The 14,641-nt window shown below is 53.0% G+C and overlaps 1 protein-coding gene across 5 annotated transcripts in view; it reads right to left on the bottom strand.

The window, feature by feature from the left end:
- Nucleotides 1-9,395: 9,395 nt before the first annotated feature.
- The window catches only part of SAP30BP (SAP30 binding protein), a 34,646-nt gene continuing 29,400 nt past the window's right edge, over nucleotides 9,396-14,641 (bottom strand). For 4 of the 5 annotated variants that reach the window (XM_022589600.3, XM_089900111.1, XM_022589602.3 and 1 more), the window contains 5 exons: nucleotides 14,180-14,240; nucleotides 13,747-13,798; nucleotides 12,292-12,350; nucleotides 11,396-11,480; nucleotides 9,396-11,126 (listed from right to left, as the gene is read on the bottom strand). In XM_022589600.3, the coding sequence (XP_022445308.1) occupies nucleotides 10,945-11,126; nucleotides 11,396-11,480; nucleotides 12,292-12,350; nucleotides 13,747-13,798; nucleotides 14,180-14,240 (439 nt within the window). In that variant the 3' untranslated portion in view covers nucleotides 9,396-10,944. The remainder of the gene's footprint in view (nucleotides 11,127-11,395; nucleotides 11,481-12,291; nucleotides 12,351-13,746; nucleotides 13,799-14,179; nucleotides 14,241-14,641) is intronic. The other variant, XM_022589601.2, reaches the window with a different exon arrangement.

Here is a 14,641-nt window from a genome sequence, read left to right on the forward strand (position 1 = left end):
CCCCTCCCCACCCGAGGCTGCAGACTCGGGTGCTGGGCTGCCCCGGGCTGGGGGTGGCCTCTTAGCCCCCTTCTCGGACTGCCGCCCTCTCTCCTCCAGACTGTGAACCATCCCCACTGCCCTTGGGAGCCATCTAGTTAGAGCCGCAGACACACAGCCCGGCGGCGATCGAGTGCGCGCACCGCTTCGCTCCTCCCTGCGCCAGCGCGAAGGATGGGCCCCGGGGCTGCCCCAAGCCAGGTCAGCCATTCACCGGGTCTTCTCGGCCTTCCCCCCACTCTCCAACGCACGCACGTGTGCCCAGAGGGAGATCTGAGCAAGGACTGGTTCCCTGAGTGTCTTCAGGCAAGCTAATTGAACCTTCTTAAAGTGTCAATAATACCCATCAAGATGCAGCACCCACCTGACGTGGAGTAGGCACTCGAATCGTTACAGCTGTTCTTGACAAGCTGGTTCACAAGTCTAACCCCTCCAATCCTCTTTCAAGTGCTGCTCGTTAAGTGTGTTCGAGCTGGACCCTCTCAAGTTGCTCCCTGACCTCAACTGGGTGTATTTCTCTGGCCCCACCTGCCAACAATGCTGGACAAAACCCGATTGCTGGCAGCCCCCCACCAGCCACCAAGCAGCTTCAAGCCAGCATGCTTTTTGCAACCTGGGGCTGTTTTGCACCAGGCTGGTCCCTTTGCTTGGGATCCTCCCACCCCCACCCCAGCCTGGTTTATCCTCCTTATCCTTGAAGGCATTGTGCTGATGTCGCATGCTCCAGGGAGCCTCCTTGACCTCCTAGCACGCTGGATTATGTCATGCGTACCCCTGGGGCATGTTTTTTTTCATGTAATTTGCCACATTGATTTGAAATGATCTGTTTAGGGGTCTCTTCCCCGTTGGACTGTGAACCCCAAGGACAGACACAGTCTAGCACATCTTTTGATCCCCAGCACCTACCTCAGTGCCTAGCACGTAGCAGGTGCTCAATAAACGTGTGGCTGACCCAAATGGGATTGCCACATCCCCTCCCTGAGCCTCAGCATTCTCCTCTGTAAACAGACGTACACACCACCAACTCTGAGTGACCATGGGAGCAGCTGGGACTGGATGTGGACGAGCTGTGGACACCAAGTGCTCACTGCAACTGGGCGAGCCACAGACACCACTCGACCACCTTGCCCAGTCATCTGAGATCTGCTCTGCACGGGCCAGGAGCTCAGAGAGGCTGCCTCCTGGATTCGGGAGCTCTGTGGCAGGAGCCCCAGTTTGGTTGGGGTACCCAGGTCGTGCCCTATGGACCTGAGTTACTCCAGCAGGCTGGAGAATACGGGCTCAGAGAGCAGCCTGTGACACCACCCATTAGAAGGCTGGGGTAGGGGATATGCACCCCACTGTGGGGGGCGGCTGACACAGCCTCCTAGAGAAGGAGACCCTGGCCCAGAGGCAGCAATGCCACAGACCCCACTGGGCTCAGAAGCCCCTTCCTCTCCTCATTCCAGACCCTTTTAAAAATGACTAGGGAGACTTCCCTGGCAGTCCAGTAATTAAGACTCCAAGCTTCAAATGCTGGGGGTTCGATCCCTGGTCGGGGAACTAAGATCCCACGTGCCCGTGTGGTGTGGCCAAAAAATGAAAAGTTAAAAAAAATTTTTTTTAATTAAAAAAAAAAATGACTAGGGCGGCTGAAGTCTGGTATCTGCTGAGATGCGACATGCACCCCTGGGAGGCCCATAGAAGAGAAGCTGTGAGTTTCTTTCTTTCTTCCTTTTAAAAAATAATTGATTTATTTTTGGCTGCGTTGAGCCTTTGTTGCTACATGTGGGCTTTCTCTAGTTGCGGCGAGCAGGGGCTAATCTTTGTTGCAGTGCTTGGGCTTATTGCAGTGGCTTCTCTTGTTGCAGAGCACGGGCTCTAGGCACGTGGGCTTCTGTAGTTGTGGCACACGGACTTCAGTAGTTGTGGCTCGCAGGCTCTAGAGCACAGGCTCAGTAGTTGTGGCGCACGGGCTTACTTGCTCTGCGGCATGTGGGATCTTCCCGGACCAGGGATCAAACCTGTGTCCCCTGCATTGGCAGGCGGATTCTTTATTTTTTTAAGATGTTGGGGGTAGGAGTTTATTAATTTATTTATTTTTGCTGTGTTGGGTCTTTGTTTCTGTGCGAGGGCTTTCTCTAGTTGTGGCAAGCGGGGGCCACTCTTCATCGTGGTGCGCGGGCCTCTCACTATCGCGGCCTCTCTTATTGCGGAGCACAGGCTCCAGACGCACAGGCTCAGTAGTTGTGGCTCACGGGCCTAGTTGCTCCGCGGCATGTGGGATCTTCCCAGACCAGGGCTCGAACCCGTGTCCCCTGCATTAGCAGGCAGACACCCAACCACTGCACCACCAGGGAAGCCCCGGCAGGTGTATTCTTAACCACTGCACAACCGGGGAAGTCCAAGCTGTGAGTTTCTTCAGGTTTCTTTGAGTCTGGAGTTTCATTACCTGGAAACTGTGTGTGGACCTTGGGGGTCCATGAACCATTTGAGATCATGTGCAAAACTCAAGGTGTATCTGACATCGGAATGTGGATTTGCTGGCAAGAGGATCCTTCCCTTACACTGAATTCCCAAATAGGTACTGGCCCCCAAAGGGTTAAGGAGCATTGTACTACATATTAATTTTATAAAAAAATAAAACAAAAAAACCCATTGTCTCATTCTGCAGCCTTAGGGCCAGAGTGAGCCCGGTATGTAGTGGAGTTTCCTTCTGCAGGCTTTGCCAAATAGCTGAGGTTCCTGGAACAGGATGGAGAAGCCCAAGAACCTCAGACTGCAGCTCCTACCTGCCTGTCTCATCCTGTGGCCTCTGGCAGGCCAGACTTGCTCCCTCATTAGTTCAATCATTTATTCATTTAACAAGCATTTAATGAGCTCTTATGCCAGGTGCTGGGGATCCCCAGAGGAATGATACACACCACCTGCTTGCTTCACGGAGCTCAGTTTAAACCATGGACCTCCAAAGCGGGCTGCATATTCTCCAGGGATATGCCACATGATCCACTATTTTTTGCTTGACAATGTACATCACTTATTGGCAGAGTGGTACCCATTTCTATAAATAAACAACTTAAATGATAAATAGACAGTGGATGTGTGACCAGAACAGTTTGGTGACCCGTCTAGAGACCTTGTATCAACCCTCACTACATCTGATTGTTTTATCTTTCTTACTCCTAAAACAGCCTTTCCCTGACCCACCCACCTCCCAAAAAACTGACCTTTTATTTTTGTTTTTTAAAAATTAATAATTCATTTTTTTGGCTGCGTTGAGTCTTCATTGCTGCGCGCGGGCTTTCTCTAGTTGCGGCGAGCGGGCGCTACTCTTCATTGCGGTGCGTGGGCTTCTCATTGTGGTGGCTTCTTTTGTTGCGGAGCACGGGCTCTAGGTACGCGGGCTTCACTAGTTGTGGCTCGCAGGCTCTAGAGCACAGGCTCAGTAGCTGTGGCGCACGGGCTTAATTGCTCTGCAGCATGTGGGATCTTCCCGGACCGGGGCACGAACCCATGTCCCCTGCATCGGCAGGCGGACTCTCAACCACTGTGCCACCAGGGAAGCCCTGGACTTGATTTTTTAGCCTCCTGTAAACTGGAAGTTAAGTCTAAAAGCCTGATTAGATTCAGTTTAAACTTTTTTGTTTAAAAAGGATGGTCAGAGGTGGTGCTGTGTTTCATTGGTGGCGTGTGATGTCAGCTGCCCCCTGTTAGCGATGATTGAGGAAGTGACCACCATCTCTCTCCACTGTAAAAATACATTTTCACTTTATGATTAAGAAGTAATTAAGAGGGCTTCCCTGGTGGCGCAGTGGTTGAGAGTCTGCCTGCTGATGCAGGGGACACGGGTTCGTGCCCCGGTCCGGGAAGATCCCACATGCCACGGAGCAGCTGGGCCCGTAAGCCATGGCCGCTGAGCCTGTGCGTCCGGAGCCTGTGCTCCACAGCAGGAAAGGCCACAGCAGTGAGAGGGCCGCGTACCGAAAAAAAAAAAAAAAAAAAGTAATTAAGAGGGGGTAATGATATTTTGTCACCCTGCCCATTTCCCAACAAACTTTCAACTGAATGGGTTTTAGCATCCATTGTTGATCCTTGCTTGAATCAATTATTCTTCGGGGGTTGAAGAGTAGTGATATGCCATTTCTACGTTTAATAGAAGGTATCCTTCCAATTAAAAAAAAAAATAGGGCTTCCCTGGTGGCGCAGTGGTTGAGAGTCCGCCTGCTGATGCAGGGGACACGGGTTCGTGCCCTGGTCCGGGAAGATCCCACATGCCGTGGAGCGGCTGGGCCCGTGAGCCATGGCCACTGAGCCTGCACGTCCGGAGCCTGTGCTCCACAGCAGGAGAGGCCACAGCAGTGAGAGGGCCACGTACCGCAAAAAAAAAAAATAGAGGTTTCCTTCATCAACTGGGAATGAATTATGTGCCTCCAAAATACACATACACAAAGGGTAAATGCTTCTTTTCTTTTTGAGTTATAGAACTTTAAAAAATTACAATGATTGCTACAAAGCAACCCCAAGGAACTTCTTCCCTGGTGGCGCAGTGGTTAAGAATCCGCCTGCCAGTGCAGGGGACACAGATTTGAGCCCTGGTCCTGGAAGATCCCACATGCCGCGGAGTTACTAAGCCCGTGCTCCATAACTACTGACCCTGTGCTCTAGAGCCCGCGAGCCACAACTACTGAGCCCGTGTGCCACAACTACTGAAGCCCACACACCTAGAGCCCATGCTCCGCAACAAGAGAAGCCACCACAATGAGAAGCCCACGCACCGCAATGAAGAGTAGCCCCCATTCACTGCAATTAGAGAAAGCCTGCGTGCAGCAATGAAGACCCAACACAGCCAAAAATAAATAAATAAACTTAAAAAAAAAAGCAACCCCCAGAAATGTTTTTACATTGTGCTAAAAACATAACATATGGACTTCCCTGGCAGTCCAGTGTTTAAAACTCTGTGCTTCCACCACAGGGTACGCGGGTTCAGCCTCTGGTCGAGGAACTAAGATCCCACATACCGAGCGGCACGGCCAAAAACCCCAAAACAAAACAAAAAAACCCACCATTACATAAATATTACCATCTTAATTAGTTTTCTTTCTTTCTTTTTTTTAAATTTTTTTAATGTTTTGGCTTGCGGGATCTTTGTTCCCTGACCAGGGATGGAACTCAGGCCACCACAGTGAAAGCGCGGAGTCCTAACCACTGGACCACCAGGGAATTCCCTTAATCTGTTTTAAGTGTATAGTTCAATAGTGTTAAATATGTACACATTGTTGGGCAACAGATTTCCAGAAGTTTTTCATCTTGCACACTGAAACTCTATACCCATTAAATAGCTCCCCATTTCCCCCTCCCCCCAGCCCCTGATTAATTAGCATTCTATTTTCTGTCTCAATGATTTTGGCTACTCTAGGTGTCTCATGTGAGTGGAATCATATACTATGTCTTTTTGTGTTTGGCTTATTTCACTTAGTATAATGCCCACAAGGTTCGTCTGTGTTGTAGCATGTGGCAGGATTTCCTTCCTTTTTAAGGCTGAATAATATTTCATTGTATGTATAGACCACATTTTGTTTATCCACTCATCTGTTGGTGGACATTGGGTAGCTCCCATCTCTTGGTTATTGTAAATAATGCTGCTATGAACATGGGTGTGCACCATACCTTCCAGACCCTGCTTTCAACTTTATCGGACATAAACCCAGAAGTGGTGGATCACACGGCAGTCCTATTTTTAATTTTTTGAGGACCACCATGCTGTTTTCCATAGCAATTGCATAATTTTATAATCCCATCAATAGTGCGCAAGGCTTAATTTTTTAACTATGAATTTCAGAGTAAAGTGTTGATATATTCAACACAAATGGTGGCAAATACATTTTTTCCTTTCTTTTTTTCAAATACGATGCATGCATGGATTTTCATTTATTCAATAGTTTACAATTGTGATGTTGTGATATAATAAGTAATACCTATTTGGTCTTCGTCCATGGTTTTTTCTAACAGCTCCGGAGCAATAAAGGTGAAAGGAGAGTCTTTGTTATTCATAACAAGCCCCTTTCAACCACACCAGAGTTTATGTTAATGAGGTGACTTTTGGAAAGCCACTAAGGTTGGGGGGCACTGGTTGTCAGGGGAACCAACCACGTGATTAGAGAGTTGAAACTTGCAGCCTCAACACCGCCCCACCCTCACCCCAACCTCCACCCACCTCCAGAGAAGGGGGATGGGCTAGAGATGGCGTTTCATCGCCAATGGCCAACGATTTAATGAATCATGCCTAGTAATGAAGCCTCCATAAAAATCCTAATCAAAGTGGGTTCAGATTGCTTCCAGATTGCTAAATACATGGAGTGCTAGGAGGGTAGTGTGCCCAGAGAGAGCACGGAAGCTCCACACCCCTTACCCCATACTGTTCCCTATGCATCTCTTCCTTCTGGCTGATCCTGAGTTGTATCCTGCTGTAATGAACCAGTAATCTAGTAAGTAAACGGTTTTCCTGAGTTCTGGGAGCCATTCTAGCAGATTATTGAGCCCAAGGAGGAGTCATGGGAGCCTCCAATTTATAACCAGTTGGTCAGGAGCAGGGGAGGCCCAGACAGGCAGTTGGCCCCTGAGTAGGGAGCAGTCTGGTGGGACAGACCTGTGGGGTCTGGGCTAACTCCAGGCAGCTGGTGGCAGAACTGCTTGGTTGTGGAAAACCCATACATCTGGTGTCAGGAGCGCTTTATGATGTTGTGAGTAGCAGTGTATAGGAAGCAAGGGAGTTTTTCCTTTTTCACGATAACTGGCCTGTGGGAGATCGCTTCAAACCTGCTCCTTTGACCTTTGAAACACTCCTTGCAGTCCTCCCTGCTTTCTGGGACAAACTGGCCCAGTCCCACTTAGATTTCTAGATAGGCCATTTCTCTCCAAGGAGCCCTGGTTCCTTTTAGCGGGGAATGGTATTAGATATCAAGATTTGGGTGCTACATGTGCTCATTCCTACTGGGGGCCATTGCTTCTGGGTCCTTTCAAAGGACATAGCTGGGACTTTTTTCTTATTTTTGAATCGTGAGTTCATCATCTTTTTTTAAAAAAAATATTTATTTTATTTATTTATTTTTGGCTGCATTGGGTCTCCATTGCTGCGCATGGGTTTTTCTCTAGTTGCGGTGAGCGGGGGCTACTCTTCGTTGTGGTGCACGGGATTTTCACTGCGGTGGCTTCTCTTGTTGCGGAGCACGGGCTCTAGGCACGCGGGCTTCAGTAGTTGTGGCATGTGGGCTCAGTAGTTGTGGCTCGCAGGCTCTAGCGCGTAGGCTCAGCAGTTGTGGTGCACGGGCTTAGTTGCTCCGCGGCATGTGGGATCTTCCCAGACTAGGGCTCGAACATGTGTCCCCTGCATTGGCAGGCGGATTCTTAGCTCCTGCCAAGATACTTCGTCCCTGAATCATGAGTTCATACTGATGTTTCCAATTCAAATTTAAAATGAAAGATTTTTCTTGTGTCTCTTTCCTCTATTTTTTGTTTTGTATTTCTTCCCTTTCTTATGCAGAAGCATATTCTATGTACTGTTCGGCACCTTGCCCTTTTCATTTTCTCTCTCCTGAATATCACGCCAAATTTGGCCACAGAGATCTTCCTCATTCTTTTTTTTCTAATTTATTTATTTATTTATTTTTGCTGTATTGGGTCTTCGTTTCTGTGCGAGGGCTTTCTCTAGTTGCGGCGAGTGGGGGCCACTCTTCATCGCGGTGTGCGGGCCTCACACTGTCGCGGCCTCTCCCGTTGCGGGGTCGGGAGGTTGTGGCTCACGGGCCCAGTTGCTCCGCGGCATGTGGGATCTTCCCGGGCCAGGGCTCAAACCCGTGTCCCCTGCATTAGCAGGCAGATTCTCAACCACTGAGCCACCAGGGAAGCCCCTTCCTCATTCTTTATGGTTCAAAGGGCCTTACTTTTTTTAATTTTTTATTATAGAGATTTTAAACATACATAAAGGCACTCCTCCTCATTAGGGAGGACGCCCACACCCTTTCTCTCTGGGTGTGTATCTCTGCCTTGCTTCTGTCTTAAAAAAAGTTTCTCTGTGTGCTCTCCAAAACAAAAAAACAAACCCACAAAATTAGAGAGTACCCATCACTGAGCCTTATCAACTGCCAACATGTGGCCAATGTGCAGCGGGATGCTGTGAGGTTGGCACATGGGTTTGGAATTTTCAGTCCAGTGGCCATGGGGGCAGGGACCACTGCTCCCTCCATCCCTCCAAACACCTGGGCACTTATCTCACACCAAGCACTTGGGACACAGCTTTGTTGGATTGTGTTGTTTCCGCTCATAAGAGAACCGTGTCTCAGCCCAATGTGTGGACAGAAGTGTTAAGGCAGTAGTGTTATCAGAGATGTGGGAGCCCTGAGAAAGGAGCAACTAACGCCCAGGAGAGTCAGGAAGGGGTTAAGAAAATCTGAGCTGCATCTTGAAGGTATCTGTGCACAGGTAGGGAGTGATACAAGGGCAATGGTGAGAAAGTTGGGAGAAGCCAAGGATGGGGGCGTGGGCAGGGTCAGCGGCGGGAGGGGTGTGGAGGGGGGAGACTGGCGAGGTGATGAGAATGCTGGTGGCCTTGCCTGCCAGGCTGAAGTGGAATCTCCTGTGGACAGCGGGAGGGCACATGACGTGGCCAGAGCTGGGGTGCAGGAAGATGCTCCCCAGAGCCGGACTGGAGCTTGGATGGGAGTGGGAGAGTGAGAAAGACAGCAGATGAGGCTGAAGCGATCAGTGAACCGAGGCAGCAATAACAATGGTGGGGGAGGGGTTTCTGAAGTGACCCATTGGTTGTGGGGTAGAGCACAGGGGTCCAGGATGCAGCTGTGAGCCCTGGATGATCATGATGCCATCACCCAAGATGAGGACCATAGGAGGAGGGTAGGGGATGTATCGGTGGGTGGGAGTAGGGTTCAGCTTGGACAGGCGGTTTGCAAGCAGGGACAGAGGACTTTGGACCCGCGTGCTGGGGACACACAGTCTCCAGAGAAAGCTGATAATCCGCCCCTGTGGCACCCTCAGTGGAACTAAGGTGGGCAGGCACCAATCCTGTTTTACAGGATAAACTGAAATTCAGCGGTATTAAAGACCTTCACCCCACTCACAAGGCTTCTAAGTGGAACGACTGCCAACTCTGGGCTGCCCAACCCCAGACTGTGTTCATTCCCCAGGGCCCCAGCGACTGGGCCCCGTGGGGGAAAGTCATTACTGATCCCACCGGACAGCTTGACGGCCAGGATGGGGGTGCCCAGAGCACAGTCAAAGGCCAGGACCCTGGCCAGTTTTATCATCTCGGGAGTTTGCTTCCCTCCTTGGTCTAAAACAAGAAGGAACTGGATTGGCCAACAAGAGACATGTGTAGAGTACTTTATAGTTAATACAACTTTTGCATAAATCATGTCATTGATTCTCCACAACCACCTTAAGAAGCTTTATTACCGTGATCTGACAAAGAAGGCTTACAGAAGTAAGGGCCCAAGACACGACTCAAACTCGTTTTAAACTGGGATCTAGAGCAGAGGTGCTGACCCCGCTCCTGCTGTCTCCACGGTCCCACGCTGCCGCCCACACAAGCTCCACGGGGCCCTTGTGGAATGAGGGGCCCCTGTCGGAGGAGGCTGCAGGGCAGGAAGCCCCTTCTGACCCAGGGGACAGCAGCCCCTCTCTTCAGGGTTGTGAAGTCTTCACAAAGGAGGAGAGGGGGAGAACCGACCTCTTCTGGTGCCGAGTGTGTGTTTGTGGGGAGGGGGCGAGTGTGACTCGATCTCTATTTTGGGGACCACAGGGCAGGGTTGTCACACCCCTCTGGTCATGCAACAGTATCGGGCACAACCTCGGGACCACCTAACCCCCCGCCCACCCCAGGGAAGCAACCCTGCTCTTCAGAGCCCCGCTTCCTTCTCTGAACACAAAGACCTCCCGCTGGAGGAGGGAGCTGCCAAAGCGCAGGCAAGGCAGACCCGTTCTCTCCGGCCTCGGCCTCGGCCTCCAGGCCTGGCAGCGGCTGGGAAATCTGTTTTGGCCCCAGAAGGAGCCCGGCGGCCACTGGCGCTGCCCGGGTGCTGCTGTGGGGCAGAGATAACCGGCACAGGAAGGGTGGGGTAGCGGGAGCCTCCCAGGAGCCGGGTTTCACGTAAACAATGAGTGGCTGCCCAGCCGTGCCAGGAGGTGACTCATCTCCCCACACTGGGCCTGCTCACACCTCGCCCCCTCCCTGCATGGGCTGGGGGTCAACCCCAGCCCTCCTGGTCACTGGCTTGACTTCAAAAGCCGGGGTGTGTCCAAGAAGTGGTCTGAGGAGGGCTCAACTGCGCCCAAGGGAGTAGAGGCCTGGGCTCCTGCCTGAGGACTGGCTGAGTTGCAGGGTCAGGGTAGCAGACAGTGGGAACTGGGGCCTCCCCTGCTCTCGGGACCCTGCCCGCCCACGCCAAGAGGCGTTCGCTGGGAATGACCTCAGTGACTTCCTGGGCCACCTTCTCTGAGCAGCACCGCAGGCTTTGGTCATCCCACTGTCAACCCTGACAATCCCAGCCAAGAAGATGGGGAGGACACTTGAGCTTTCACGTTTGCCTGAAAACAGACTGTAGAAGAGGCCAGTGCATCCGAGATGCTGAGATGTAAGGATACGGTGCTTTTAACAGGGCGGCAGACCCCACAGCACAGAGGACACTGTCCACAGTGCCCCGCTCTGCTGCAGCAACGTCTCTTCCAGCTGGAAGGCTGCACGGAGTCTCCTCTCGGGGTGGCACCCGGGGAGCAGGTCCCAGTCCTGAAATATACAAAGTGGCGCCTCCCAGTGGGCATAGGTCACCGGGCTGCACAGTCTCGTCAAGCCCCAGAGTGGCTCCTCCCCTTGATGGAAAGGAAAATGTCCGAGCCACCCCGAGCTGGTCCCTCAGGTCACTGCTTGGCCTTCTTCACGATGGTGCCCACAGCAGAGATAACGGTGGTCTTGGAGCCACTGGCACTGGTGGTCACTGTGACGACAGCGGGCAGGGTGGCCGTAGTGGTGAGGATGGTGGGCTGGGCTATCGTCGTCACCGGGATGGCCGAGTCCCACTTGCTCTTTCTCTTCTGGGCGTCTGGGGTAAGGCAAGAGAGAAGCCAGATCAACTCCAACCACAAAGCAGTGGCCCTTCCCAGTAGGCCGGCAGTCAGAGCCCAGGGGGCAGACACTGCAGGGCCCCTAGCCTCAGAAAGCCAAGGGGCAGCCAGTGAACCGGGACCCCACCCCAGGCTCCAAAGCGGGCTCAGCACAAACCACAGTGAGGCCAGGCCCTGTTCCCCAGAACAAGGGAGGGAAGCCCTCGCTCCGTCTGTGGAGTAGCCGGGAAGCGGAGCCGCCGTCTACCTGCAACAGCTGTGCTGGCCGTGGCGGTGGTGGCGGCCGCGGCGTTGGTCGTGGTCCCTTTCTTGGTGCCCGTCACAAACTCTATCTGGAGGGCGAGAGAGACAAGGGTTAAAACCCATGTAAAGCTGTGTCTCCATATCGTTCTGCCACCTGTCTGCTCCCAGGGGACAGGAGATTGGCACCACACAGGAGGCACTGAGAATCAGCTCTGCTCTGACTGACCAGGGGTAGGAGAGGTGCGGGGGAGGCACTTGAACGGGGTTTAATCCCCTGAAGAGAGCTTCCCCAACAGACATCGGGCCCCTCCCAGCACCACTGTGTCTCTGCGCTCAGGCACCCCTGCCCGCCGCCCCACCTCAGGCCCAGGCCCCCGCCCTCACACTCCGTGGGAGGCGGTGCTGCTTGGGAAGCAGCGTACTCAGGATCCTAAAAGGAGGGGTTGCCGGGCCATGAGACATGGGACCTACAGGGAAGCACTAAGGCAGGCTGCAGAGGTCAGCTCTGGAAGCCAAGAAAGGCACAGACCAGAGCGCTCTGGGAAGGAAATCTCTGCCTCCGTTCAGGCCAAGAACACCTAACCTATGACGACAGAGGGAGAAAGCCCCCAGGGGTCTATGGCTGTAACGCGCGCGCACGCGTGTGTGTGTGTGTGTGTGTGTAATGCAGCTGATAGAAGATGCCAAGAAACCAAACGGAAGCAACTGGAAAGCGTCTTCAAGCTGACTTAGGGAGCCTTCAAATCCAGCACAGGGCACACCTAAGGCTGCTCAGAGCATCGTCAGGCGATGAACCAGTGGTTGTGGGGAGAGCAGCCTGGACGTCCCAGGGCTTAGCCAGCAGGACCCGTGCACTCCAAACAGCTGCTCTCTTCATCAGGACTGCCGGCCACCACTTACTTTGGTTCGCTCCTTTTTGGCCTTTTCCAATTTGTCCATTTCAATCTTCTGGGCTTTGGCTATGAAGACAAGACGGGCAGTTACACAAGCAGCCGAAACAACTCCCACACGAGGAGGTACTTCAGGCCGAAGGACTAGCACCTGCTGCTTCCCCGGGGCTCTTGTCTGAAGCATCCCTTTGTGATGGGCACAGTCAAGCGCCAGCGCCCGGCCAGCAGGAAGCAGGGGCCTCAGCCTCAAAGGCCCCGAGGCTGGGGCTGTGCACGGCCGTCCGGAGGGGTCAGCCGTTCCCAGCTTCGGCTGGCTGGGAGTGCTGGCCTAGCGTGACTACCTTCTCAGCGACCAAGAGCAGCCGGAACCTTGGATTTTTATTTTTTAATGTATGCATTTTTTATGCATGTATTTTAAAAAATAAATTTATTTTTAATGTATTTTTGGCTGCGTTGGTTCTTTGTTGCTGCGCACGGGCTTTCTCTAGTTGCGGCGAGCAGGGGCTACTCTGTTGTGGTGCGCGGACTTCTCATTGCGGTGGCTTCTCTTGTTGCGGAGCATGGGCTCTAGGCGTGCGGGCTTCAGGAGTTGTGGCACGTGGGCTCAGTAGTTGTGGCTCGCGGGCTCTAGAGCGCAGGCTGGGTAGTTGTGGCGCACGGGCTTAGTTGCTCCGCAGCATGTGGGATCTTCCCAGACCAGGGCTCGAACCCGTGTCCCCTGCATTGGCAGGTGGATGCTTAACCACCGCGCCACCAGGGAAGTCCCTTAATGTATTTTTTAATGTACGTATGTATGTATTTATTTGCTGCGCCACGCAGCCCATGGGACCTTAGTTTCCTGACCAGGGATTGAACCCACGCCCCCTGCATTGGAAGCTCGGAGTCTTAAACACTGGACCGCCAGGGAAGTCCCTAGATTTTTAGATAAAACGTTGTCAACTAATTCAAATTAAAGCAAGACAAAACTCGTATGGGCCAAACAAAACACACCTACAGGCCAGATCTGGCTCACAGGCTGCTGGTTTGGGACCAGGCATCCGAGGAAATGGGCCCTTTGAAATTCCTCTCAGTTCTCCCAGATGCGCCCCTTCCGAGATTGCTGCACTCCCGCTGGCCCCTGCCTGGGACACCGTCTACACCTGCTCGGCCAGTCTCTGTGCACCTTCAAACCTCGCCTCAGGCCTGGTTTCCTCAGTGAGGCCGCCCCACCCCTGGCCCAATTAGGTGGCCCTGCCTGCACGCCCACCATCCCCACACCTGTCATCGCTGGGTCACTCCTTTAATCCTGTCTTCTGTGCTGTACTGTAAGCCTCATGAGTCAGGGGTGGGGTCTGGGCCTTTCAGGGCTGTATACCCAGCTCCTCAGACATGGCCGGACATGGAGGAGACCCTGATATCTGTGCTGCCTGATGACTGGATGGATATACAGACGGATGGGTGAGCAGGCAGACGGACAGCTACGCACCTAATGCCTCATAGTAGGAGTCTTCGGACCAGCCATGGGGGTCAAACATATCCTGAAAAAGAAAAGGTTAAAGCTGCAGTAAAGGTTAAAGTGCCTTCCCTGAGTCTTTCCATGGATCTTCCTGGCCTGGAGTCTCCTGCCTTCAAGAGCACAGGGGCTCAGCTGTCATCCCTGGTCTCTAGCCAGTCCTCCTTAGGATTATGAGGGCAAAGATGCATTTGTGCACAGGCTGTTCTACAGGGCACAGCGAGTCCATGCTCAGGCCCTAGCCAATCAGAGGCCCCGGGACCCAAACAAGAGAGACGGGGACTGCGCCCCTCAGCTGGCGGTGCTGCAGTGTGGACCTGTCAGCGGTGCCAGGCTGGATCCAGCGGGATGAGCACAGGGCCCTGGGCACCCTCTCTCACCCTCAGCCTCTGTGGGTGGGACATACCTTCGGGTAGTTGGTGCCGAGCTCATCAATCGCACAGAACTGGATGAGCTTCTCATAGATGCTGAAAGAGGAAAACCACAAGGCGCTGAGCAGGCCTGAGACCCGGGGCCCTGTGTGGCACCAGATTTCAGGAGATCAGAACCATTTGGTGCCTGGGCTCAGGTGAAGCCTTTAAATCCAGCCGAACTGTTCTAAGCAAGCTTATGGATGGAAGGGGAAATGCCCACTGGCTTGACGTTAAAAGTCACTTCTGGCCCTCCAGCCTCCCAGAGAGATGGACTGGGGCCGGCGGCCAGGAAGAATATGGTGTCGAGGTGAGGGCTGCAGTGTCTGTTCTTAACCAGACATCTGACCTTCAGTGTGTGTGGTTTGGTTGGGGCCACCCCACTTAGGCCCACAGGGGCCAGGGCAGGTCTCGGCTACCCGCACACGAGGCTCTTTCCTGGGTGTGTCACTTGCTAG

The sequence above is a fragment of the Delphinapterus leucas genome, chromosome 19 (assembly GCF_059928025.1).
Source record: "Delphinapterus leucas isolate spDelLeu-1000000601 "Yukka" chromosome 19, BTC_Dleu_Yukka2, whole genome shotgun sequence".
Taxonomy (NCBI): domain Eukaryota; kingdom Metazoa; phylum Chordata; class Mammalia; order Artiodactyla; family Monodontidae; genus Delphinapterus; species Delphinapterus leucas.